The sequence below is a fragment of the Thalassophryne amazonica genome, chromosome 9, assembly GCF_902500255.1.
Source record: "Thalassophryne amazonica chromosome 9, fThaAma1.1, whole genome shotgun sequence".
Classification (NCBI taxonomy): Eukaryota; Metazoa; Chordata; class Actinopteri; order Batrachoidiformes; family Batrachoididae; genus Thalassophryne; species Thalassophryne amazonica.
The window spans coordinates 22,418,312-22,445,473 of NC_047111.1; the positions used below are offsets into that span (position 1 = coordinate 22,418,312).

The 27,162-nt window shown below is 42.4% G+C and overlaps 1 protein-coding gene across 1 annotated transcript in view; it reads left to right on the forward strand.

The window, feature by feature from the left end:
• The window catches only part of doc2b (double C2-like domains, beta), a 327,887-nt gene that overhangs the window by 126,351 nt on the left and 174,374 nt on the right, over window positions 1–27,162 (forward strand). Inside the window, exons 2-4 of the mRNA XM_034179040.1 lie at window positions 17,095–17,174; window positions 22,483–22,578; window positions 22,665–22,734. Coding sequence (XP_034034931.1) covers window positions 17,095–17,174; window positions 22,483–22,578; window positions 22,665–22,734 — 246 coding nt within the window. The remainder of the gene's footprint in view (window positions 1–17,094; window positions 17,175–22,482; window positions 22,579–22,664; window positions 22,735–27,162) is intronic.

The window sequence follows — 27,162 nt, forward strand, 5'->3', positions numbered from 1 at the left end:
CTACACTCCTTCTGTGTGTGTTCTGAGGATGTCCTGTCCCAGTCTGGAAATGAAATCCATGCCTGCATGGATTGCAGTAACTATAGGGGTATTGCACTGCTGTCTATGCCAGGGAAGGTGCTTAGAAGGATTATTCATAACAGGATTCAGTCCCATTTATTTACTGTTCAGCAAATGGAACAGTCACACGTCACACCTAAGAAGACAGCGACTGACCATATCTTAGCTCTTTGTGAAGTCACTGAAAGTGGGCTGGTGTCTGGGAATCCTGAGAGTCTGTGGAATCCCTATGAATTTGCTGGATGTCACAGCATCCTAGCTGGCCTATACAGAGATACTGTGAGTGCTGTGCAGAGTGGACGCAGAAATGGATAAATCTGGCTCCTACACTGTTCATTACTTGTATGGAGCAGGTTCTCAGTAGGGTTGTCACCAGCAACCCTACTAGGGTTGTCACCAGGTCACCAGCAGCTTGACCTTGTGGAATCAATGGATACCCTGATTGGAGTAATTGAGAAGAAGTGTGAGTTGTGATTATCGTATGTCAGGACTAAGATCCAACCCATCTGAAGTGTATATGTACGTGGTGAAAGTCTTGAACTTGTAGAGACATTCACTTATTTCGACAGTGACGTTTGATTATGGATTAGGACATTCAAGAGATGCCTGGGAAGTGCTTATGGAGTCACGAGGTAACTGGACAGAGCAGTTTGGTGATGCAAATATTTTTGCATTGTCCCAGTCTTTAGGATTCTGGTGCTTCGTCTCTTATTGTATGGTCGTGCGACTTGGACACCAACTAGTGACCTACAGTGAAGTCTAGATGTCTTTGTCTAGATTTTTTTTTTAGGGGATCCTTGGGTACTGCTGGAATGACTTTGTAAATGAACATACTGAGGGAGACTGAGATGAGTAGTGTCACTTGCACCATGAGGGAACACCAGCTGACATTTTGACCATGTGTCATGTTTCTCTGGGCTCAATCCAACACACAGGTGCCTCAGTGTTGAGGACCCCAGTGATGATAGAAGGCTGCGTCAAGAGGATGCCCCAGTTCATTTGGCTGTGGACAATAGAAGGTTGCTTTCGAGATGTGGGGATGGACCAGTTGTCTGCTTGGGTGGCTGACATCCATGATCCAAGGCAGTTCCATGGTGGGGTGGATGGGGAAACATGCAGCACCAGTGCACACTCCAAGACCTGACCAGACCTTGAATCTAATGACACCACAACAGACACTCCAAAGTAGTTGATGGATTAGTTAATGAACGGCCTGGGCAGTACCTGTTCCCTCGCTGGAAGTCCCTCTAAAGTCTTGGTTCGTCTTTGCAATGAAACATTTGATACGTCAGCTTCAAAGCTTTGCCTCCAGCAACAGCTACGATAACTGGCAGCGAGTTCCATCAGCACATCATTAGGCACAGCAGGAACGAGGTGTTTTCTGCAAGACATAATCACACTGTAATCATCTAACAACCTCTCCACACTTCTCATTCTTCATTCAAAGGAAAACACTCGCATGATTTTACTCCTGTTTTCAACAACAGAATTCTGAGTCTTTGAAGGCCTCACTCAATGTTTTACAGTTTGAACATCTCTTCCTGCTCTCAGAGTTGTCGAGGTTCACTGGCGGCTTCCTCGAAGGAATTCTTTCAGTATTCATAGAAATGTTAATTCAATTTGTTTCTGTATAACTCTGTGTCTTCTTGCCTTTCTTTGCTGGGAAATGGACTATTAATGCTTCATTACAGGAAATTGGGTAATTATTGTGGTTAATGGCTTTAAGCAGGCACTTGAAGCTGAATTAGACCTTTTGCCTTTTTCTGAGGCTCCACAGTAAGACCGCAGTGTGCCTCCACGGTATGAATAATAACTGCTTTATGATGTTCCAGAGTTCATGGCACTGTTGCATCTCGCTGGGTTTTACCCCACAGTGATACAGATGGCTCAAGCATCTGCAGTGCAAAACTGTTAGAACAAGCTTCTGCACAGATTTACCCATCAAATTAACACCGCCAAACCTGAATAACCGCATAAACACAAACAACATGAAATATTAACACCACTCCACGCAGAAAACCCATTTTTAGTTTCTCATTAAATGCCCCCTTTATCAGTTTGCCCTCAGGCTTCACGCATCTTAAAGGACCATCCTGGACGTTTGATGTTTTAGCTCAAAATATGAAATTAGCATATGTGTTACCATGCTGGCATCCATTTTCCAAAACAAACTTGACTGGAAGCGTTAAGTGAAAAACACATTTTCCAAGTTTTTCCTGAGTCCCTTTGGGTTCATTTCACTCCGGCACACTTTTAAAATGCTAATACTTGAAGCTGTTTGAGAAAAGTCTATCGATTAAAGCTGTCGTGATGCAAGTTAAGAAAAATTCTATCTCAGCCCAGTCTCATGTTTGTTTGTTCTGCTGGACTATCCGCTGTGCATTTTTGGCCACGCGGCGTGTTTCTCTGTATATGATCCAACATGCAATCAGATTTGAAGACTCTTTGCAGCTGTGAAACTCCAAGGACACGCCCAGGTTTCACCTGGCTGCAGCAGATGGATGGTTACTTTTGACAGGTGGGGACAGACTGGTTGTCTGCCTGGGTGGTTGGCATCCAGGACCCAGGTAGTTCTATGGTGCCATGGATGTGGTGATATACTGCACCAACTCATGCTCCCTGAACCCCTTCAATCAATGTATAAATTATTCTTTCTCTCTGACAAGACTTATTGGGGAATAAAACTAAACTTGCAATATTATAAAGATGTAATAAAAATGTAAAAAAAAAAAAAACCCAACAACTTTGTATCAGTTAAAAAAATTTTATTTTCTCATTTATTTGATCTGACATTTCCTTTCGGCTTTATTGCCTCCAAACTTCATTTTTATTCATGTCTCTAAATGCACCTTTTCAGGGGCCGGTGGTTTGATTTCAATCGCCCGTCCGGTTGGCGAACATGACCATCCTTGGGGAAACACTGCCGTCTGTTTAGTATTTTCCTGCCAGCACATTACTCAAAAGTGCAGAGGTGCAAACATGTGGGAGATTTATTCAAATGAGGCACACAGAGAGTTGTTGATACTGTAGTGGAAACCAGAGTTTACATGCTGCACCGAAAATAGACGCCTCGCGCCTTCTGCTCACCGCCTCAGGGTCAGTCGTGTTCTGGCCTTCAGCATGGCCAATGAAGCCGATGTGTAGCTGCTGTGTTTAATGTTTAAACTAGAAAATGGTTACTCTGAACTACTGTATGTATTTATGAAGCTCCGCCTACTTCACACATTCAAGAAGAAGGAACCAGAAAGCTTTTGGAACATTTCTCACACAAATGTTGATTAGTTTTCAGCTGCCAAGTTGGATGTTTGCATGACTTCATCAATCATACACATAAATAATGGCGTACGGCGGTGTAGTGTGCTTGCGGTGGAGGAGATTCCATCTTTGGTGTTCAGGAGACTCAGTCTGGACTTCTGTACAAACTGACTGAATCTGATCCTTTGGATGTGAACCAGTTATCGATCCAGTATCCGTTTCAGACGTAATGATGTTCATGACCCACCACCGGGTCTTCAGGAGACTTTGTATTCAACCGGTACAATGGATAAAGTTGCTTCCTCTATTGTAGTTGCATAAATGTTTTCTTCATTACACCATGATCCAAACTGGATTTGGTTGCAGGGCATCTGCCTGTCAATCTGTATGTCTTACAACAAAAGTGAGGCTGAGCTAATCAGGCCCCTCATGTTGAAGCTTGTTTAGATAAATTGGGACACAGCTGTTTTTAAACACACTTTTTACAAGGTTGAAAGTCCTCCCTCAAAACAGAATATGAGACTGTTGTAAGATTGATGGTTCATGCATACGGTTACGGTTATGGCAGGCAAATGTTGAAGCATCTCCTGATAAATTAGGACTTTATTGAAGCTAACGGCCTTGTGTTATTCGTATTTTACCCCAGAGAACAATTTTACTGCCTTCAGTTAAAAAAAAAAAAAAAATTTAATGATGTTTGCTGTCCAAATCAATTTTCCGCTGCTTATTGGTGACCAGATGGCAACGGTCTCACATAGATTTATCATACTGTGATAGTCCAGATGTTCATCTCAACTGCTGTAGTCCTCCAACTACTCCTGGGGATCTCAAGGCCAGATGGGATAGAGAATTCCTCTCACATGTTCTGCGTGGGCCTTGGGGTCTCCTTTGATTCAGAAGAGCCTGGAAACCTGCCAAGCCTCCCGTAGAGCAGAAACCTTTGGATGTGAACGCCGCTCCTTCTAGATGTCAATGTGTTCCTGAGGTGCAGTCCAGCCAACCTGGGAAACAAACCTGTGATAGCTGCAATTTCACTTTGGGTGTTCATGCAAACAGCATCGATGGTAAATCTCGTAACCAGAGCAGACTTATGAGCCTTTAAATTGAGCATATCTGTGGCAGAATGAATGTCAACGTGAATGTACAAACAAACTGGTTTGTGCTTTAAAGGGGAACAGAAATGCTTTTTGAGAATTTGTTTGTGCATTCCTTGTTAAAAATGAAGTGTAATTTATACACTTGTAGAATGTTTGAGTGCAGTGTAGATAATATTTGAATCAAATTTACCACTTAATTGACATGTAAATAGTCAGTGGAGGTCACTTCCGGTTGGCGTCGTCCTCTGCTGTGGATGAGAGCAGTTTACTGAGCTCACTCATTGAAGTTCTATTAGTCTGGTCAAGAAACAGGTGGAATACGCCGGAAAGCTGCACATGTTGGCAAAGCCACAAACGGAGGAACAAGGGATACAATATTTGCTTTCATAAGTAAGTGGTTTTGGTTAACTCAGCCACATGGGGTGTGCAGCCAGTACATTCTGAGTGCCGGTCCCAAGCCCGGATAAATGAGGAGGGTTGCGTCAGGAAGGGCATCCGGCGTAAAACAAGCCAACCTAACTATGCAGACTCAGAATCGAATTCCCATACCGGATCGGTCGCGGCCCAGGTTAACAACGTCCGCCACCGGTGCTATTGCCCAACAGGCTGCCGGTGGAAATTGGGCTACTGCTGGGTGAAGACGACGAAGAAGAGGAGGAAAACGTTGCCACGAACAGCGGGAGAAGAAGAAAACTAGAAGGGTGGAAATGAGAGTGGGGACTTTGAATGTTGGTAGTATGACTGGTAAAGGGAGAGAGCTGGCTGATATGATGGAGAGGAGAAAGGTAGACATATTGTGTGTGCAAGAGACCAAGTGGAAGGGAAGTAAGAGCAGGCGCATCGGCGGTGGGTACAAGTTGTTGTACCATGGTGAGGACAGGAAGAGAAATGGTGTTGGGGTCATTTTAAAGGAAGAGTATGTTAAAAGTGTGTTGGAGGTTAAGCGAGTGTCTGACAGGGTGATGAGTGTGAAGTTGGAAATTGAAGGGGTGATGATGAATATCATCAGTGCATATGCCCCACAGGTAGGATGTGAGATGAAGGAGAAAGAAGATTTCTGGAGTGTGTTAGATGAGGTGGTGGAGAGTGTGCCCAAGCATGAAAGAGTGGTGATAGGAGCAGACTTCAGTGGGCATGTTGGTGAAGGGAACAGAGGTGATGAGGAAGTAATGGGTAGATATGGTATCAAGGATAGGAATGGGGAAGGACAGATGGTAGTTGATTTTGCAAAAAGGATGGAAATGGCTGTGGTGAATACCTACTTTAAGAAAAGGGAGGAGCACAGGGTAACATATAAGAGTGGAAGAAGGTGCACACAGGTGGAGTACATTCTTTATAGGAGATGCAAGCTAAAAGAAATCACAGACTGTAAGGTGGTAGCGGGAGAGAGTGTCACTAGACACCATAGGATGGTTGTTTGTAGGATGACTTTAGAGGTAAAGAAGAAGAAGAGAGTGAGAGCTCAACAAAGGATCAGATGGTGGAAGCTGAAGGAGGAAGACTGTTGTGTGAAATTTAGCGAGCAGGTAAGAGAAGCACTAGTTGGAGGGGAAGCAATTTTGGACAACTGGAAAAGTACTGCAGATGTGGTGAGGGAGACAGCTAGGGCAGTACTGGGTATGACATCTGGACAGTGGAAGGAAGACAAGGAGACTTGGTGTGGAATGAAGAGGTCCAGGAAAGCATAATGAGAAAGAGGTTGGCAAAAGAGTTTTGGGATAGTCAGAGAGATGAAGAAAGTAGACAGGAGTACAAGGAGATGCGGCGTAAGGCGAGAAGAGAAGTAGCAAAAGCAAAGGAAAAGGCATATTGCAAGCTGTACAAGAAGTTGAATAGTAAGGAAGGAGAAAAGGACTTGTACCGATTGGCCAGACAAAGGGACAGAGCTGGAAAGGATGTGCAGCAGGTTAGGGTGGTAAAAGATGCACATGGTAATGTGCTGACAAGTGAGGAGTGTGTGCTGAGAAGGTGGAGGGAATATTTTGAAGAGTTGATGAATAAAGAAAATGAGCGAGAGAAAAGGCTGGATGATGTGGTGAGAGTAAATCAGGAAGTAAAAGAGATTAGCAAGGAAGAAGTGAGGGCTGCTATGAAAAGGATGAAGAGTGGAAAGGTAGTTGGTCCAGATGACATTCCAAAGGAGGCATGGAAATGTCTAGGAGAGATGGCAGTAGAGTTTCTAACCAGATTGTTTAATAAAATCTTGGAAAGTGAGAGGATGCCTGAGGAGTGGAGACGAAGTGTGCTGGTTCCTATTTTCAAGAACAAGGGTGATGTGCAGAGCTGAAGTAACTACAGAGGCATAAAGCTGATCAGCCACAGCATGAAGTTATGGGAAAGAGTAGTAGAATCTAGGCTTAGAAAACAGGTGAAGATCTGTGAGCAGCAATATGGTTTCACGCCGAGAAAGAGCACTACAGATGCAATGTTTGCTCTGAGAATACTGTTGGAAAAGTACAGAGAAGGACAGAAAGAGTTACATTGTGTGTTTGTGGACTTAGAAAAAGCTTATGATAGGGTGCCAAAAGAAGAGTTGTGGCATTGTATGAGGAAGTCTGGAGTGGCAGAGAAGTATGTTAGGGTAGTGCAGGACATGTACAAGAATAGTGTGACAGCGGTGAGTTGCGCAGTCGGAATGACAGACTCATTCAAGGTGGAGGTAGGATTACACCAAGGATCAGCTCTGAGTCTTTTCTTGTTTGCAGTGGTGATGGACAGGTTGACAGATGAGATCAGACAGGAGTCCCCATGGACTATGATGTTTGCAGATGACGTGATCTGTAGTGAGTGTAGAGAGCAAGTTGAGTCTAGTCTGGAGAAGTGGAGATATGCTTTGGAGAGAAGGGGAATGAAAGTCAGTAGAAGTAAGACTGAGTACATGTGTGTGAATGAGAGGGAGCCCAGTGGAATAGTGCAGTTACAAGGAGTAGAAGTGGTGAAAGTAGATGAGTTTAAATATTTGGGGTCAACTGTTCAAAGTAATGGAGAGTGTGGTAGAGAGGTGAAGAAGAGAGTGCAGGCAGGGTGGAGTGGGTGGAGAAAGGTGGCAGGAGTGATTTGTGACCGAAGAATATCAGCAAGAGTGAAGGGGAAAGTTTACAAAACAGTAGTGAGACCAGCTATGTTGTATGGTTTAGAGACAGTGGCACTAACAAAAAGACAGGAGGCAGAGTTGGAGGTGGCAGAGCTGAAGATGTTGAGATTCTCTTTGGGAGTGACAAGAATGGACAAGATTAGGAATGAAAATATCAGAGGGACAGCTCAGGTGGGACGATTTGGAGACAAAGTCAGAGAGGCGAGATTGAGATGGTTTGGACATGTGCAGAGGAGGGACCCAGGGTATATAGGGAGAAGGATGCCGAGGATGGAGCCACCAGGCAGGAGGAGAAGAGGGAGACCAAAGAGGAGGTTCATGGATGTGCTGAGAGAGGACATGCAGGTGGTTGGTGTGACAGAGGAAGATACAGAGGACAGGGTGAGATGGAAACGATTGATCTGCTGTGGCGACCCCTAACGGGAACAGCCGAAAGACAAAGAAGAAGATAAGTAAGTGGTTTTGGTTATTCTTGTCAATTTGTCTGTGACATTTGGTTGATAAATAGGTGTATGTTTCCTGCCCATGCCACACACACACACACACATATATATATATATATATATATATATATACTCAACAAAAATATAAACGCAACACTTTTGGTTTTGCTCCCATTTTGTATGAGATGAACTCAAAGATCTAAAACTTTTTCCACATACACAATATCACCATTTCCCTCAAATATTGTTCACAAACCAGTCTAAATCTGTGATAGTGAGCACTTCTCCTTTGCTGAGATAATCCATCCCACCTCACAGGTGTGCCATACCAAGATGCTGATTAGACACCATGATTAGTGCACAGGTGTGCCTTAGACTGCCCACAATAAAAGGCCACTCTGAAAGGTGCAGTTTTATCACACAGCACAATGCCACAGATGTCGCAAGATTTGAGGGAGTGTGCAGTTGGCATGCTGACAGCAGGAATGTCAACCAGAGCTGTTGCTTGTGTATTGAATGTTCATTTCTCTACCATAAGCCATCGCCAAAGGCGTTTCAGAGAATTTGGCAGTACATCCAACCAGCCTCACAACCGCAGACCACGTGTAACCACACCAGCCCAGGACCTCCACATCCAGCATGTTCACCTCCAAGATCGTCTGAGACCAGCCACTCGGACAGCTGCTGAAACAATCGGTTTGCATAACCAAAGAATTTCTGCTCAAACTGTCAGAAACCGTCTCAGGGAAGCTCATCTGCATGCTCGTCGTCCTCATCGGGGTCTCGACCTGACTCCAGTTCGTCGTCGTAACTGACTTGAGTGGGCAAATGCTCACATTCGCTGGCGTTTGGCACGTTGGAGAGGTGTTCTCTTCACGGATGATGCAAAGGAGATGTGTTGCACTGCATGAGGCAAATGGTGGTCACACCAGATACTGACTGGTATCCCCCCCAATAAAACAAAACTGCTGCTTTCAGAGTGGCCTTTTATTGTGGGCAGTCTAAGGCACACCTGTGCACTAATCATGGTGTCTAATCAGCATCTTGGTATGGCACACCTGTGAGGAGGGATGGATTATGGATTATCTGAGTGTATATATATATATATATATATATATATATATATATATATATATATATATATATATATATATATATATATATATATAAATGTTTCATAATGGTTTTAGGAGCCGCGCTGTGCTGGAAACAGCAGCACCTCGGTTCAGCTCAGCAGCGCACCTTAGCGCAGATCCGTGTAACTTTCAGCACTAATATTTGGGAATGTGTTTGTGTCAGAGTAAGTTTAATACTTTCCTAACATGATTTAATGTTAATTAATTTTACTGGCTTGATATTCAGGTCACAACAGCATTTTAACACGTATTTTGCGAGTGTTTTTCTGAGTGTGTTGAGTCGCGAATCCCCATTGAAAATGCATTAACATCTGGGAACTTCATCAATATTTTGCGCGATTAGGAGACGTCATGTCGCTGTACATGAAGGGACGTTGGTGTTTAGTGGGCAGCATTGGGAGTGTGGACTCTAGTCGTCATGTATAACCTCTTTGTTGGTGCCTCTGGCAGGGAATCTCAGAACGAGGCTCATCTTCCCCCCAAACAATCACATCACCCACCTGACCTGCATAAATGGCGGCAGCCGGTCGATGTTAAAGCCTCTCAGACCACAACTAAAACAAAGTTTTCTGTAGATGTTTTATGGACTTTAGTGTTTCTTGAACTATCAAAAGAACAGATTTTTTGTGTTTATTCATGCTATAAATACTCGGTGGGCGTTTATGTTCCCCTTTAAACCTTAGCGAAGCCCACACGTCTTCTTTGCTGTAATGTTTCAAAACTTTTTGTCAGCGCACAAAAGGATGAAATTGTGCATAAATAGTTTCACTGTTCAGCTCTGCTGTGATTGAATGTCGCAGAGTGAGTTTGAACAAAAGCCAGTTAATTACAAACTAACTGTGCTGCTGCTGATGATGATGATGCCGTGACCTCAGAAAAAAGCTGTGCAGAACAAACACTGATTGAAATAAATCACTATTGGAAAAAAATCTGAATAAATATGGATTTTTTTAAATTATTTTTTTTATTATGACTAATGCTGTGTTTTACGTCTGACTCCGAAGAAGATTCTGTGCCGCATCGCATGGTGACATACTGAGCCGTTGTTTGCACTGTGGAGGTGCAGCACTGAAAGGTCAAGCTCAAACTTAAGAATTGTGCAGAGGTTTATCTGTTGAGGTCTGACGTACAGCGTAGGTGGCACTATTTTATTTATTTATTTTTTTCTCCATTCATTTTCATCACAAGGTTCAGACATGTTTAATTACTGGCTTGAATTAGTGACGTCTTTTGGCGCAGAAAGTGAAGTTGTCTTGCTAAGAAATACACAACAAAGTCTCAAATTTTTCTTTGTGTATTTGGAGGAACATAAAACAAAGACAACCTACTGCTGCTGCCTTCCCCAGACCGAAGAATTTGAACCCACTTTGGAATCTTAAAATCGTCTGGGGCTACCTAAACATTTACACATAATTTGAATTGACACATGAGTGTTTCCATATGATGTATTTTCCCAGAGTATAAATCACAGCTCCCCAAACTAGTAAAAAAAAACAAAACAAAAACCCACACAAAAACACCCACGACTTATCCTCTGGAAAATACAAAATGCGTTTTACTCACTTTGTGAAGTGAGAAAAATGGCAGGACAGTGGCTTAGTGGTTAGCACTGTTGCCTCACAGCAAGAAGGTCTTGGGTTTGATTCCCACCTGTGGGATTTCTGTGTGGAGTTTACATGTTCTCCCTGTGTTTGCGTGGGTTTCCTCCCACATTTAAAGACATGCAGGTTAGGTGGATTGGAAATTTTATCATTGCCCAGGTTTCCCTTGCAAAAGAGATCTTGATCTCAATGGGACTAACCTGGTTAAATAAAATAAAAAATCCTCGAAATTTTTCACAGTTGCCTAATGTGACAGGTTAAATTTATTAAAATAATTATTAAAAGACAGGTTAAAATATACAGGTTTAAAGGACTGATAGTAGAATTCACATACAGTTAAATTCAAAAATCTCTTTATTAATTTTCATATTTTTTAAGAAAGAAAAACCAAGAACAGGAAGAAAGAAAAAAAAATTGACACTGAGAAACAGTGTAGACATGAATAAAACATCAACAAATTAAATCAATGTCATAGTAACCACGATACGAACATTGGAACAACAAATATAAATAAGTAAATAGATATAATAATAATAATATTACCCCCCCATCACTGCCAAAAAAAGGAAATAATAAATAACAATAGCCAAGAAGCTGCATTACTCAAAGTTGATTGTGTTGTCAAAGAGACTGGAATAGTTTCAGGAATGGTCTCCAGACCTTTTCAAATTTACCCTCTTTCTGTTGAAGCGAGAATCTGATTTTCTCCAGTTTTAAACAGGACATGATGTCAGCCACCCACTGAGTGTGAGTGGGTGAGGAGGCATCTCTCCACCTAAGCAGAACGGCTCGTCTGGCTAGAAGAGAGGTGAACGATAGGATGTGTTGTTTGTTCTTATTTAAATTGGCTCGTCCTTCTGCAACACCAAAGAGTGCAATCAGAGGGTCAGGGCTCAAATGCGTATCCAGCACACGAGACAGAGTCTGGAAAATCTCCCTCCAGAATTTGTTCAGACATGAACAGGACCAGAACATATGAATGAGGGAAGCTTCAACATGTTTGCATCTCATACAGTATGGACTGACATCAGGATACATGGAGGAAAGTTTCAGTTTGGAGATATGAGCTTGGTGCACCACTTTGAACTGGATCAAACGATGTCTCGAATACAGAGAGCTGGTCCAGGAGTCCTCTGAAATAGAGGAGCCCAGATCCTCCTCCCAGGCAGCTTTGAGTTTGTCTGAGGAGGCACGCTTCAAGTACAATAGTTTGCTGTAGATATGCGAAATAATATGTTTTTTATTAGGGTTTAAGGAGAGAATAGTATCGACCATATTTGTGTCTGTAGGGATATGTAGACTAGAAAAATGAGTAGTGATAAAATGCTGTATTTGAAGATATCTAAAGAAATTGGACTGGGAAAGGCTGTTATGTGTCGACGCGGGTTGAGGAGCGGACCTGCGTCAGACGGAACCCAGCACTACAAATAACCAGAAAAACGGTTCCAAAAACAATATATTTATTTCACCCGCTGCATAAAAAGTGTAAAACAAAAATAGCGTCCTTCTGGTGGAGTGACTGTTGGCACGCTCTCCAGCGCCCGCAAGGATCAAAGCCCGGCGCTCCTGGACCCACTACCACCGTCAGACACCCCCCAGGTGGACACGACAAACTGACTCTGTGAAGCAAAGAAGAGGTGAGGTAAGTCAGCAGTTACAACAATATCTTTCAAAAGACACACGCTATCAGCAACACATTCAGGTCTGTATCTTTTTTAACTTTATGCAAATGAGCAGCTTCTCACAACAGGTGGAGGATCACTTATCCGCACGCCACAGCAGTGAGAAGCAAGCTGCACAATTCTCATCACAATTCAAGTATACTGTGTAACAAAACACCAAGTTACTATCAACAATTAGTCAAACACTTAATCACCTTTGATGTGTGCTGACAGCATGTGTCCTCACCCTTCCTTGCTTCACGGGCTCGATGTGTCAAACCCAGGCGCGGTCCTCAGCGTCTCACAAACGAACATCACAAGGTCGAGTTCCCGGCAGTTCTGCTTGAATCACACATGACTTAAATGCAGAACGCCATCCAATTATCTGTGAGCACCAGTCACAGGTGCTACACATGATGTTGATGAGGGTGAGGACTCTTCAGCCAGCACCTTCTCCACAAACAAATCAGTTTCCATGCCACCTGAAGAGCAAAGAAAAGAAAAGAACACCAAAATATCCAGCCACACCCCCCAACACACAACAAAGGCCAAATGTTTCACTTAGTTGTTGAAATGATGCTAATGTGTTATTAAAAAACATGTCCTTGAAGCGTGCTATGCCCTTTTCCTGCCATTCTTTAAAAACAGAGTCCTGAGATGAGGGTTTGAAAAGGTGGATAGACATGATAGGACTATAAAGAGAAAGATTAGAAAGGTCATTACATTTCCGAAATTGTGCCCAAATTTTTAATGAATGTTTCACAACCGGGTTTATAGTGGATTTGAGTGGTGGAAGCGGGAGCAGGGATCCCAAAAAGGCCAGGGTGGATGACTCCCCACAGCGTGACTCCATCGCCACCCAGTCAGGGCAGTCAGGTTTATTGTAGCAGAATGACCAGAATGCAAGACAACGCAAATTTGCTGCCCAATAATAGAAGCGGAAATTTGGCAGAGCGAGGCCACCAGCGGCCTTAGTTTTTTGAAGGTGTGTCTTACTTAAGCGTGGCCGCTTTCCCTGCCATAAATAAGATGAGATGATGGAGTCCAGCGACACACAAAGAATGACCCTGGAATGAAAACGGGAATGGTTTGAAAAAGGTACAAAAATTTAGGCAAAGTTATCATCTTAACTAGATTGATGCGGCCTATGAGTGATATGGAGAGCGGTGACCATCGAGATAAATCCTGGTTGGTTTGGTTCAGCAGAGAGATAAAATTTCTTGAAATAAATCTTTATATCTTCTTGTAACTGTAACTCCCAAGTAAGAAAATTTAGAGTTCTTAATTTGAAAAGGCCAATTACTATAGTCCAGATCCTGGCCAGGATATTAATGGGGAAAATTTCACTCTTACTTAAATTTAATTTATAACCAGAGAGTTTTCCAAATTCCTCAAGCAGTGATAAAACAGAGGGCAATGTATCAGTTGGATGAGAGAGGAAGAGCAGGAGGTCGTCAGCGTAAAGCGAGACCCTGTGCTCCACATCACCTCTCCAGATTCCTGATATTGTGTCAAGAGTCTGTAGTGCAATAGCAAGAGGTTCAATTGCCAAGTCAAAAGCAAGGGGCTTAGTGGACAGCCCTGACGGTTCCCCGATGCAAACTGAATGGTTTAGAGATCTTGGAGTTGGTACGAATGGTTGCAGTAGGGTGTGCGTAGAGAAGCTGTACCCATGAAGTAAAATTGGGGCCAAAGCCAAACTTGCTAAGGGTATTAAATAGGTAGTCCCATTCGACACGGTCAAATGCTTTCTCAGCATCAAGGGAGATAACACATTCAGAAACCTCAGTTGAAGGGGAGTAGATAATATCAAAAAGACGTCTGATATTAAAAAGGACTGTCTACCTTTAACAAACCCAGTCTGGTCTTTAGATATAACAGAAGGAAGGATGTTTTCCAACCTCTGGGCGAGAACCTTGGCTAAGATTTTGGTATCTGTATTTATGAGGGAGATTGGTCTATAAGAGGAACATTAAATAGGATCCTTTCCTTTCTTTGCAATGAGGGTAATACAGGCTTCTGAGAAAGATTTTGGGAGGGATCCTTGGTTAAGAGATTCTAGAATAACTGAATGTAGGAATGGTGAAAGTAATGGGGAGAATTTCTTGTAAAATTCTGCAGGGAATCCATCAGGGCCTGGACATTTACCGGACTGCATTGCAGAAACGGCTGACACGATTTCTACCTGGGATATTGGGAACTCTAACGCCTCCCTCAGGTTAGGTGTAACTTTGGGCATGTTAATATGATCGAGAAAATCAAAAGACAAATTGGTTTCTGATTCTGAAGTATACAAATTGATATAGAAATCCCTGAAAGCTTCATTTATTTGTAAGTAATCTAAAGTTATACTGCCATTTTGTAATTGAATCTTTGGGATATTTTGTTTAGCTATAGCGCCCTTTATCTGATTTGAGAGTAACTTTCCAGACTTTTCCCCATGTATGTAGAATGTGGACTTACTTTTCAGGAGTGATTGTTCTGTTGAGTATGTGGTCAATAAATCAAACTTGGTTTGGAGTTCCAGTCGTTTTTTCCAGTGTTTATACAGATTGGGGCATTTATTTTGAGCATAGTGTTTGTCAATTTCTTTCAGCTGTTGGACCAGACTAGTTCTATCTTTTAGAGAATTTAGCTTCAAGCGGGAAGTATATGAGATAATTTGACCTCTGATATAGACCTTGAGAGTGTCCCAAACAGTAGAGAGTGAGACCTCAGGAGTTCTGTTGATAGACAGAAAGAACCTTATTTCTTTCTCTATAAATGAGATAAAGTCATTGTCTGACAGCAAAGTTGAATTAAATCTCCACTGTCTACTCCTTTGAGGGATGAATTCACATACAGTTAAAAACGATTAAAATGGTTGATAGTATGACTTTATAGACAGTAAAAACCGAGAGTTAAAAATGAGTCATATGTTATAATTATTATTTTTGTCATGATTGTTCCGTTAAAAATGTTGTTAATATAGTACAAAAACTATAAATACTATGTACGCTATTTATAGCTTATTAAGAGTTTGATGATTCGCAGATCATTTGCTCTTGATGCTTTGATCTTAATGCTCTATTTTCTGGTTTACCGTAGTCCAGCATCAGGGGTCTTGCTGCTGCCAGATTTCTGACACGAAACAGAAGGTTTGACCACATTACGCCGGTTCTGGCATCCCTTCACTGGCTTCCGGTCTCTCTGAGATCGGATTTTAAAGTATTATTATTGACCTATAAACCTGTTCACGGACTGGCACCCCCCGACCTGGCCGGCCTGATTGAGCCCTACGTACCGGCTCAGGCCCTGCGTTCACAGGGTGCAGGCCTATTGTGTGTCCCTACGGTGAATAAAAAGTCAGCGGGTTACAGAGCCTTTTCTCACCGTGCCCCAGCTCTGTGGAATGATCTGCCTGCGCAGATCCAACAGTCGGACTCTGTGGAGACTTTTAAGGCCAGATTGAAGACACACTTTTTTCCCTGTTTATCATTAGTATTTTTTACGATTGTGTGTCTTCTTTTATTCTTTTATTCCTTATTTATATTTTAATTTTTTTATTGTGTTTTTAATCTAATTCATTTTATTCTGCCTTTTAAATGATGTTTGTGAAGCACCTTGAGGCAACTAGTCGTGATTTGGCACTATATAAATTAATAAATTTGATTTGATTTTCTTGACAGACGTGTTTTGCACCTGTGCAGACAAGTTTTGATGTTCTTTCTGAGTAAAGCCAAATGGAGTAAAGATGTTGGCTGCGATCCTGTCCTTCATTTAACTCAAAAGTTACCACGTACCTCTCCCAAGCTACGGGAGCAGAGGGCGCACCACGAGCAACTTTGCAGATTATTTGAACATAAATGGGTTAGTGTTGGAGTAATGGTCTAGGTTAGGGTATAATTTTTCCTAAATGAATAAAATGTTTAGAAATTTCAACCCTACATCCACCCTATAAAATTCTGATATGGTCCCAGTCCCAGTCAGGAATTGATCTTTATTCTCTCTTCTTCTTCTCCTCCTCCTCCTCCTTTCTTTTTCTTCTTCTCCTCACTCCTTTTTCTTTCGCCTCCTCCTCCTCCTCTTTATTATTAGTATTTAAATTGTATTTTGCAGTACCTTCCCAGAATGCACTGCTTCAGATCATCGCCTCCTTGATGTCATCTTTGTGGATTTTAAGGTTTAAGAAGTTTAATTGCATGATTCCGGTTGTCATTAACTTCAGCTCAGTACCTAGAAGTTGTTCACAGTGAATTTACATCGTTGGCATTGACACAGAACTCCTTAAATCTTCTCTGGACATAATTATGCTGTTTGTTTATGACTTCAAGTCGAGCGTGAACTTGGACAGACTTGAACTGACTGCAGGCCTTTCTGCTGTTTGCTGTCTGGCTTTAAGACTAAAGACCACGTTGGCGTCTCAGTGGTCCGGATCAAGTGAAGACACATCACATGTCCCCGAACAACAGCTTTGCTTCCCGTCTGTGAGATATTACTACTGTCAAAGTTTTCAGCTCGTAACTCCAAGAGCCTGAGCTTCAGAAGAACTTATGAGATATGCCATAACTTTTAAATGTATGTTTTATTTTATTGCTGTTAAATGACTGAGCCGAGAAAAAAGTCATATCACCCAGAAGGAATTGATTCCAAACGTTGACAGATTTGCTTTCATCTCTCCGGAGGGAGGATGTCTGTGTGGCATCAAGAATGACTTCAAGTCTTCTCATATCTCCCCCCTCCTTCTGTGTTCTTCTGTTTTTTACAGCTACACTCGGGATTTTGGACTTCAGTTTGCTGTACGACCAGGAAAACAACGCACTGCACTGCACCATCAACAAAGCCAAGGTGAGAGGGTGAGACAGCAGTCTGACCAAGTCACAGCCCAAAAGATTTACCTCCATCATCTCTGGTTCAGATGGCATCAAATATCTTTATACCTGACAAATCAGTGTGTGTGTGTGTGTGGGGGGGGGGGGTGGGGGGGGGGGGGGGGGGGGGGGGGGGTTGAAACCTTGAGTGAAATCCATTAAATATAGCTGAACAAAAACACAACTGTTTCAGTTTTAAATTAATATGTCAATTTATGTCAGTAAACTGACATTTAATTAGAAATCAGGTGGAAGATGCAAGCCTAGATTTGATCTGCTTTATTGTATGAAAATCCTTCTCTTCTCTACTCCACTATGAAGCTGGGAGTCGTGGTGCAAATTACAAAACTTGCACCGTGCATAATGTCTCCAATCTTAGCCACTTCTTCTGAGTCGTGTGGGTGTCTTGGTGCTTCCCTCACTCGTATCCTTCTTGCAGGGTCAGTCAGTTTTTGAGAACTGCTTCCTCCAAATAGATTTATCATACAGTACCACACTGTTCATATTTCTTAATAACTAATGTAAAGTCCAACTGAAGAAAGCTGTCTGAAAAAGCGATGATTTACGTGCAGCACTAAGTGGTGTCATTACTTATGCAATCCATCATTTTGACATGTAGAGATTGCTTTTCACTGTGGGTTTAAAGGGCATAATTTTTTTTTATAAATTTTTATATACAGAAACCAGATTTTTAAAAAATTTTTTTAGTGTAATGACATGCTGACTTTTAATAGTCCGATGGTTCACATACTTTTTCTTGCCACTGTGTATAAAATGTTCATGTCTGAGAAGCACAAACCGTTCATAAATAGTGAAGCTGTGTCTGGGTGGATGAATCCCTGTACACTGTTACAGGGATTCATGCTCTCACCACCTATGCCCATACAGCAGGTCCATCCACCACCTCATGACCTCACCCATCTGTCTGTCTCAGGCAGGTGATTCTATTGGGCCGACCAAACCAAAAGTAGGTGTATCCCGCTCACTGAGTCAGTGAAATGTGGAGCTTCCCAAGCTCCCTTGCCAGTAATGGAAGATGGTCATCCTTGCTGAGAGAAAGAATGTTTCAGATCCCACCTGCTTGAGCCGCCTCGAGTTTGGACTTAAACGTTAGCGTGCAGTGGATGACCCGTCAGCACTGCCCCAGTCCCATCATCCAAGACAAAACCATTGGTGGTTTCTTGTGGATGAATCTTTTCTGGAGATGAGGCTCCAAGGGACTTCCTCTAACCCCTTCATAACATGTGCCACCCTCTGAAGGAAGCCAGCTGCGGAGTTACTCACAGAAACAAGAGATCTACATTTTCAAGCTTGTAAAAAAATAAAAGATAAAAAAAAAAAAAAAATTCAAGTGCCACTCCTGCTGCCAACCCCCCAAAAGGGGTAATCTGTAAACCTGGATGACAAAATTATAGTGTCTGGATGCAGTTTAAAGTCACACTCCAGGACATACACTCACTGGCCACTTTATTAGGCCCACCTTGCTATACTTCTTTGGACCCCACTTTTGCATTTAGAACTGCTTAATTCTTCACGGCACAGATTCAACAAGGTGTTGAAAATATTCCTCAGAGGTGTTGGTCCATACTGACATGACAGCATCACACAGTCGCCCATTCAAACAGTCTGCCCATTCCACCAGTCTGTCCATACACCCAGTCTGTCCATTCAACCAGTCTGTCCATTCTACCAGTCTGTCCATTCCACCAGTCTGTCCATTCAACCAGTCTGCCCATTCAACCAGTCTGTCCATTCCACAGTCTTGTCCATACACCCAGTCTGTCCATTCAACCAGTCTGCCCATTCAACCAGTCTGTCCATTCAACCAGTCTGTCCATTCCACCAGTCTGTCCATTCACCCAGTCTGCCCATTCCACCAGTCTGTCCATTCACCCAGTCTGCCCATACACCCAGTCTGTCCATTCACCCAGTCTGCCCATTCCACCAGTCTGTCCAAACACCCAGTCTGTCCATTCAACCAGTCTGTCCATTCAACCAGTCTGCCCATTCAACCAGTCTGTCCATTCAACCAGTCTGTCCATACACACAGTCTGTCCATTCAACCAGTCTGCCCATTCAACCAGTCTGTCCATTCCACCAGTCTGTCCATTCACCCAGTCTGCCCATTCACCCAGTCTGCCCATTCCACCAGTCTGTCCATTCACCCAGTCTGCCCATACACCCAGTCTGTCCATTCACCCAGTCTGCCCATTCACCCAGTCTGCCCATTCCACCAGTCTGTCCATTCACCCAGTCTGCCCATTCACCCAGTCTGCCCATTCCACCAGTCTGTCCATTCACCCAGTCTGCCCATACACCCAGTCTGTCCATTCACCCAGTCTGCCCATTCCACCAGTCTGTCCATACACCCAGTCTGTCCATTCAACCAGTCTGTCCATTCAACCAGTCTGTCCATTCCAGCAGTCTGTCCATACACACAGTCTGTCCATTCAACCAGTCTGTCCATTCTCCTCTGACCTCTGACATCAACAAGACATTTTCATCTACACAACTACCGCTCACTGGATATCTTCTCTTTTTTTATCATTCTTTGTAAACTCTAGAGACGGTTGTGTATAAAAATCCCAGTAAATCAGCAGTTTCTGAAATACTCAGACCAGACCGTCTGACACCAAGAACCATATCACATTCAAAGTCACTTAAACCACCTTTCTTCCCCATTCTGACGCTCGGTTTGAACTTCAACAAGTTAGTAGTTTAAACTATCGATTAAAAGTCAAAATTTTCCTTTAAAATTCTTCTGGGCCGTCACATCATCAAAAATTGAGGGTTTCTTGCTCAGATGTCTTAAAATCCTATAATATTTTTTGAATAATCTTTGTAAGACAAACAGAAACACACAGTGATTTTCTCATCATTTTTTCTGTACAAACATTAAAAACAGCAAAAAAAAAAAGGTGTTTGTTAGATAACAGTCAGATTTAAAAAGTCAATAAATGACTGCTGTGGATGAATATTCCTGCATCAACCTACACGTTTGAGTAAAAAGACGACTTTACACATCCCACTGTTTGCGACATATTTACATTTATTTTCATCTCAGAAAGTATTCATTATTTCCAAAGCATATTGCTACAAACAATCCAAGAATTCCCCTCCCACTAGTTTTGTTTCTTTGTTTAAAGCAGTTTTCATCAGTATTTTTTGTACTGATTTAAGAAGTCGTCATCCAGCACATTTTCTGTTCAACACCAACACTCTCGTGTGTTTTTCAGACACAGCAGTTTTTAAAGAAAGTTTTAAAGCCGACAAACAAAACCTGCTTAGAAATCAAACGGCAGAGTTACTGATGTCCATGTCTTGTTTGTTTGTACACATCATGAGGTCAAGAGACTAAGAGAAAAATATATTCCTGCTTTTATAGAGAGTGTCCGTCTAAACATAAGTTTGTGTTACTGTTTCAATCTGCAAACAGGAAAATTATTTGTAAATTTGGTGCCTATTTGAAAGGGGTTCTGGATTTGTATTGAATTTTGATTTCTAGTGTTTTCCTTTTGTCAAAGTATGAATTTGTTTTTGTTTGTGCTCCATACCATGGAATTGGTTATGAGCAATCTATCTATTAAACTGAAATTGAAATTGATTTATTTAGACTATTTGCATCACACATTTCAACACAGCCAACTTAATGTCGGACCATCGACGGATTGTAAGCTGCTGCCAGACTTTTGACACGAAGCAGGTTTGAACATATCACACCCATTTTGGCATCTTTGCACTGGCTCCCTGTCTCTGTGAGAGCAGATTTTAAGGTTTTGTTATTGACTTATAAAGTTGTTTATGGACTGGCGCCGTCTTACCTGGCCAATCTGGTGAAACCCTACGTGCCGGCCTGGGTTTTGCGGTCACAGGATGCGGGACTTCTCTGTGTTCCCAGGGTGAAGAAGTCAGCGGGTCAAAGAGCTTTTTCGTATTGTGCACCCACTCTGTGTAACTGTCTTCCTGTGACCGTGAGACAGTCGGAGTCCGTGGACATTTTTAAGTCAAGACTTAAAACCTATTTTTATTCTCTTTCTTATGAATAGCATTTTTTTAATGTTTTATTCTTTTACTTCTGTTTTTAATTATGTATTTGAATTTTTTAATTTTATTTATTTATTTTAAATTTTATATTGAACTGTTCTGTGTGAGGCGCCTTGAGGCAGCTTTTGTTGTGATTTGTTGCTTTATAAGTTGAAATTGAATTGAATTGTCAGCGGTCAGAAGTCTTGTTGTTTGAACGAATTTATGGTTCAGAGGAACCAGAGGAGCCACGTTGGCAGCAGCGCTGGACAGCAGACTGGGCATCGTACCATTTTGATTTATAAAAGTTATTTTCTATTCTGGACGTCAGTTGCTGCTGAGCCAGCCACAGAAAATGTTTTGTCCTCTCCGAAATCACCAATTACTTTTTTCTTCTTCTTCTTCTTGCCAAAGTGTCATTGGTTTGGTCATAAATACGAGCCAGACTACATCACTAAAGACTTTATAGCTCTTGACTAATGGAAGGACGTCTTGTTCTGTGAGCACATTAAAGTTTGCATGATAAATTTTTGAAGGTAACATTGATCACAGTTTACTGTGACTCAGCAGTGCCCACTTCATTGGCATTTACAGTATATTCAGCCGAATAAATAAGCTGTAAATAAAACCAGCAGATCTGCCACAGTATTTCAACTAGGCTACAGTAATAAAACCAGCACTAGTGCTAAAGTAGGGTTAGTATAGTATAGTAAATACAGTATAGTAAATATATTGAACCATTCAACAGTGAAAAAAGGAGCAGCTCTTCTCTAGTATTTTTAGTAAAACTGTCAAACCCCACTACTGTAATAAAATCAGCCCTAGTGCTAAAGGAGGGTAAAAATAGTATAGTAAATATATTGAATCATTCAACAGTGTAAACAAAAGGAGCAGCTCTTCTCTAGTATTCTCACTTAAAATGTCAGCTACACTACGGTATCCAGTTTGGTGACCTCAGAGTTGCAGCGCTACTTTTTGCAGATGATGTGGCTCTGGTGGCTTCATAAGGTGGTGACCTTCGATATGGACTGAGCAGGTTTCAGGCCAAGTGTGAAGCGATTAAGAATCAGCACCTCCAAATCTGAGACCATGGTCCTCTTTTGAAAAATGGTGGATTGTCCCTCTGGGTCAGGGGAGAGTTACTGCCCCAAATGGAGGAGTTCAAGTATCTTGGGGTGTTGTTCATGAATCGGGGTACGTTGGAGCAAGAGATCAATAGACAGATTTGGGTTGTGTCTGATGTTTTATGGACGCTGTACCAGACCGGTGTGGTGATGAAGGAGCTGAGCCAGAAGGCAAGACTCTCAAATTACCAGTCAGTTTACTCTCCTATCCTCACCTATGGTCATGGAGTTTGGGTAATGAGTAAAGGAATAAGCTTGCAGATACAAGTGGCAGAAATGAGATTCCTCTGTCAGGTATCTGGGCTTACACTCCTGGACAGGGCGAGAAGGTCGACTGTCCGGGAGGGACTCAGAGTAGAGCTGCTTCTTTGCGTCAAGAGGAGCCAGCCGGTAAACACAGACATCACTAACCGCGAGCAGTGCTAACTGCTTCAAAGTCCCGTGTCCACATCACAACTGCACCGCTGACATCACTAAAGCCTCGTTCCCACCGAATAATGAGCCACGCATGGGTGTGTCAGCGATTATTTGAAGAATGATCAGCGTTTTAAGCCGTCACATATCCGCCACTAAGGCGCCTCTATTTGCTTCTCTGTACCTCGCATGTACCAGGTATCAGCCTCTAGTGAGCCACGACTGACCTGTCATTTGAGCCCCGTCCAGCCTCAAGTGGCTTGTGTCACCACACATGGTCCATGTAGTGCCATGTTAACGCAACGCTGGTGCACGTTTAGGCGTGGGTTTGGTCCAAACCTCCAGCCCTCCCACACCTGGTCTCTTTAAAGTGTGGGTTTTCATTTCACAGCATCCATTCAAGATGTCACATTTTTTAAATGCAGTCCAAAAAAAGACGCTGTACTGAGTGAGTGCGCACTCAAATTCCGACGGGGATAACTACTTTGGCACGACACTGGCCAGTGTGCACCAGGCTGCAGTTCACGTGTGTTCCAGAGTCAAATGCAGCAGTTCTGTGCATTCATCCAGCTCTCTGTGACAACAACAAAAAAAAAACACCACAATGAGATGGCTGCTTTAATTATATACACCTGCTGCTGCAACTGTGGATCACTTAAAAAAAATTCTTCCACAGCTTATAGTCATCATGATACAACTTTTTACTTTGTGTTATGCCTGTAAATGGACTGCATTTATAGCGCTTTTCCATCTGCATCAGGCCTTCAAGAGCTTTACAATTATGCCTCATTTATTGGCTGAATGAAAGGTGAACATTTTAATAACCGTGGCTGCTACGCTGGTTAATTTGAGTTTCTATGGTGGATTTTCTGCTTACCTTGCAAGTTGAAGATTAAATTGTTTTAGCACGTGTAAAAATGTCAGCTCATTTTATATTTAAATTTCAAATGACTTGGTCATTTGAATAGTTTAATTTCACTGTAATGATCATTTGGAAAATATTTGAAGCTTGCTGTCATCACAAGCCAACACGCAGGTGCTCCTATTAAACTGCCGCTGAGTTATTCAGCGTTTAGAGTGTATTTTTACATCCCGTCCAGAGAGAGTGCAGCTAAAACCGGAGTCAAATTCCTTGTATTCTTGTAGATACTTGGCAAATAAAGGCTATTCTGATTCTGTGTGCATATTGTCACTAAATACAGCATTTAAACAGCATGGTAACTGCCATATCCATTATTGTGGTTACTGGATTGATTAAACAAGGTAGAATCATTTGTGGAATGTTACTAGCACCGCTTTTACAGAAAACTATTTTTAATTACAATGATACAGATTTTTTATTTGTGTGTGTGTGTGTGTGTGTGTGTGTGTGTGTGTGTGTGTGTGTGTGTGTGTGTGTGTGTGTGTGTGTGTGTGTTTGGGGGGATATCAGAGAGAACAAAATTTACGATGACAATATATCTACTGATATTTAAAATGGCAACAATTCCTAATATTTCATTATCAAACCTTGTTGATAAATAAGTGTAACTGAGGCTTAATAGTTTTCAGTTAGCTAACAAAGTTAGCATTAACAAGAGCTGTCTGTAGGAGCTAGCTAGTAACAGGCCCCTGATTTATATGCCTTTTTTTTATAATTTACTGATTTAAATTTCTTTTAATTAATCAGATTATCTGGCCACCTGATGTTTTTATATTTGGTTGCTGTTTATTTACTTCCAAGTTAGCTCCAGTTATCTACTTGCTAGTGACACCTACGGGAAAGGAATGGAATAGCATGAAGCGCTGTGAGACACATGAAAAATGACGTTTTACAAATTATGTGAACTCTATTACAGCCACACTGACATCATGTTTGAACTTTTTTCCTCTGTCTTTCATCAATATGTAAATGTGAGCCATCAGGAGCTCCAAAATCTAATTATTTCCTCTGCAGGTAGAAAATAACCTGCTGTCTAAATGTAGAAGAGTTTTTTTTTTTTTAACGCTTCAAGTGTCGTGAGCGCCAAGGTCAAAATTTTTTTTTCTTCCACAGTTATAAAATCATGTCTGTGTAAACAGCACAACAAACATCGTGTGGCAGAGAACCCGCTGTCCCCTCCAGAGTTCTGACGACGAGAAGCGGAAACACAGCTAAAGGCTAATTGTTCATTTCAGCACTGCACAAACACAAAATTAACCTTTGTGTAATTGGGTCCTTAGATGACAGTCTATAGCGCGCATGATCTACTCACACTTTCAGAACATGAATTGACCCCCCCCCCCCCCCCCCAAAAAACCTCACCCATGATTTTTACTCCTGTCTTCCCCAGTAGAGGTCACAAAATGTTTGCTTGTATTTCAGGACACCAATAAATCACTCTTGTCTCACATAAGCCCCTTTCAGACCGGCACTCCGTAGAGGTGGATAATGCAGTGTACCAACTTTATGCTGCCCCACGCAGGAGTATGTGGAAACACGCAAAGGTACGCAAGGGGGTCCACCAAATGGACGCAAGAAATTAAACATGTACGAACTATTAAAATTCTAGGTCTAATGAAGAAGTGGAGAGCATATATGATCTCAAACATAATGTACAGAAAGAGGGACTCATCGACAGGCAGACATACTACAGACTGTACCCTGGAGACACCACTCCATGCATCTATGGACTGCCCAAAATCCACAAACAGGACGTGCCACTCAGGCCTATTGTATGTAGCACAGATTCCATCACGTACAATTTGGCCAAGCACCTCAAGTGGATTTTGGCTCCTCTAGTGGGTAACTCAGACCACCGTGTGGCGAACACACAAGATTTTGTGAACAAGATCAAGGACCTGCAGCTGGAGGCAGATGAAACAATCGTGTCATTTGATGTGACTTTGTTGTTCACCTGCATCCCCACCGCTGAGGCCGTCTCAGCTGTGAGACAAAGACTGCTGGAGGATGTGTCTCTACTTGAAAGGACCAAACTCACACCAGAACACATCTGCCAACTCTTGGAGATCTGTCTTAACACCACGTATTTCGTGTTTAGGGGGAATTACTACAGGCAGATTCATGGTTGTGCGATGGGGTCTCTGGTATCCCCCATTGTGACCAATCTGTACATGGAGCAAGTGGAGAATACAAAGCCCTCACAGTATGTGGGTACCCACGATTGTCCCTGGACAAAGTGCAGAAGTCCCAGAGAACAAAGAGACCAGATAGACAGGAGACGGAGACAAAAAGAAGAGGAGTGTCTCTCCCTTATTTAGCAGGAGTAGGGGAAAAACTACAGAGGATCTTCAGACAGCACAAAATCCCAGTTTACTTTAAACCGGTTAACACCTTGAGACAGAAATTAGTTCACCCTAAGGACAGGATCCTAGTTACAAACAGAGCAATGTAAAGTATTCTATCAGATGTCAGGAAAGCTGTAACGAACACTACTAGGTGAGACTAGTAGAGAAGCTTGATTCTTCGACTGGAGTGGGTTTGCTTGACGTTTCGCTTCAAATCACAGAAGCTTCCTCAGCTAAAATTCTTGCTCTGGTAGTCTGACTTCTGTCTTGACTCTTGTAGAGAAGATAAACCAGAAGCCAACAAAAGCTGGAGTTTTTAACCTAACCAGACCCCTCCTACCGAGAGGCCGACTGCTATAGGCCAGTGACTAAACAACAGCTCTAATTAGCACCTATTGTGCTCTAGTTAGCACTCTCCTAATGATGGGATGGAAGCCTCCCCTGATGGCTCCCTTGACGACTCTCCTGATGACGTGAATGACTCATTACCATGAACAAAAGACTGAAACTGCTTTGTCCTGAGTACCCCATTGTAAACAGGGGACAAATCGTGTCTGAGACCCGCCCCCCGGTTAATGCTGGGTTTCAACTGTTTTACAAAGAATGCTTCCTTGATACCTCTCTCAAACCATTTCTTCTCTCTGGCTAAGATTTTAACTTCCTTGTCCTCAAACGTGTGGTTAGTGTCTTTCAGGTGGAGTTGAACTGCAGACTGAGGTCCACTGGCGACCTCTCTGCGGTGCTGGTATAGCCTCTTGTTTAAAGGATGCTTAGTCTCACCTATGTAGTTCATTACAGTTTTCCTGACATCTGATATAATACACTACATTGCTCTGTTTGTAACTAGGGATCCTGTCCTTAGGGTGAACTAATTTCTGTCTCAAGGTGTTAACCGGTAGGTTAACACCTTAGTCTAGGTGAGACTAAGCAACCTTTACACAAAAGGCTATACCAGCACCGCAGAGGGCGCCAGTGGACCTCAGTCTGCAGTTCATCTCCACCTTAAAGACACTAACCACACGTTTGAGGACAAGGAAGTTAAAATATTAGCCAGAGAGAAGAAATGGTTTGAGAGAGGGGTCAAGGAGGCATTCTTTGTGAAACGTTTGAAACCCAGCCTTAACTGGGGTGGGGGTC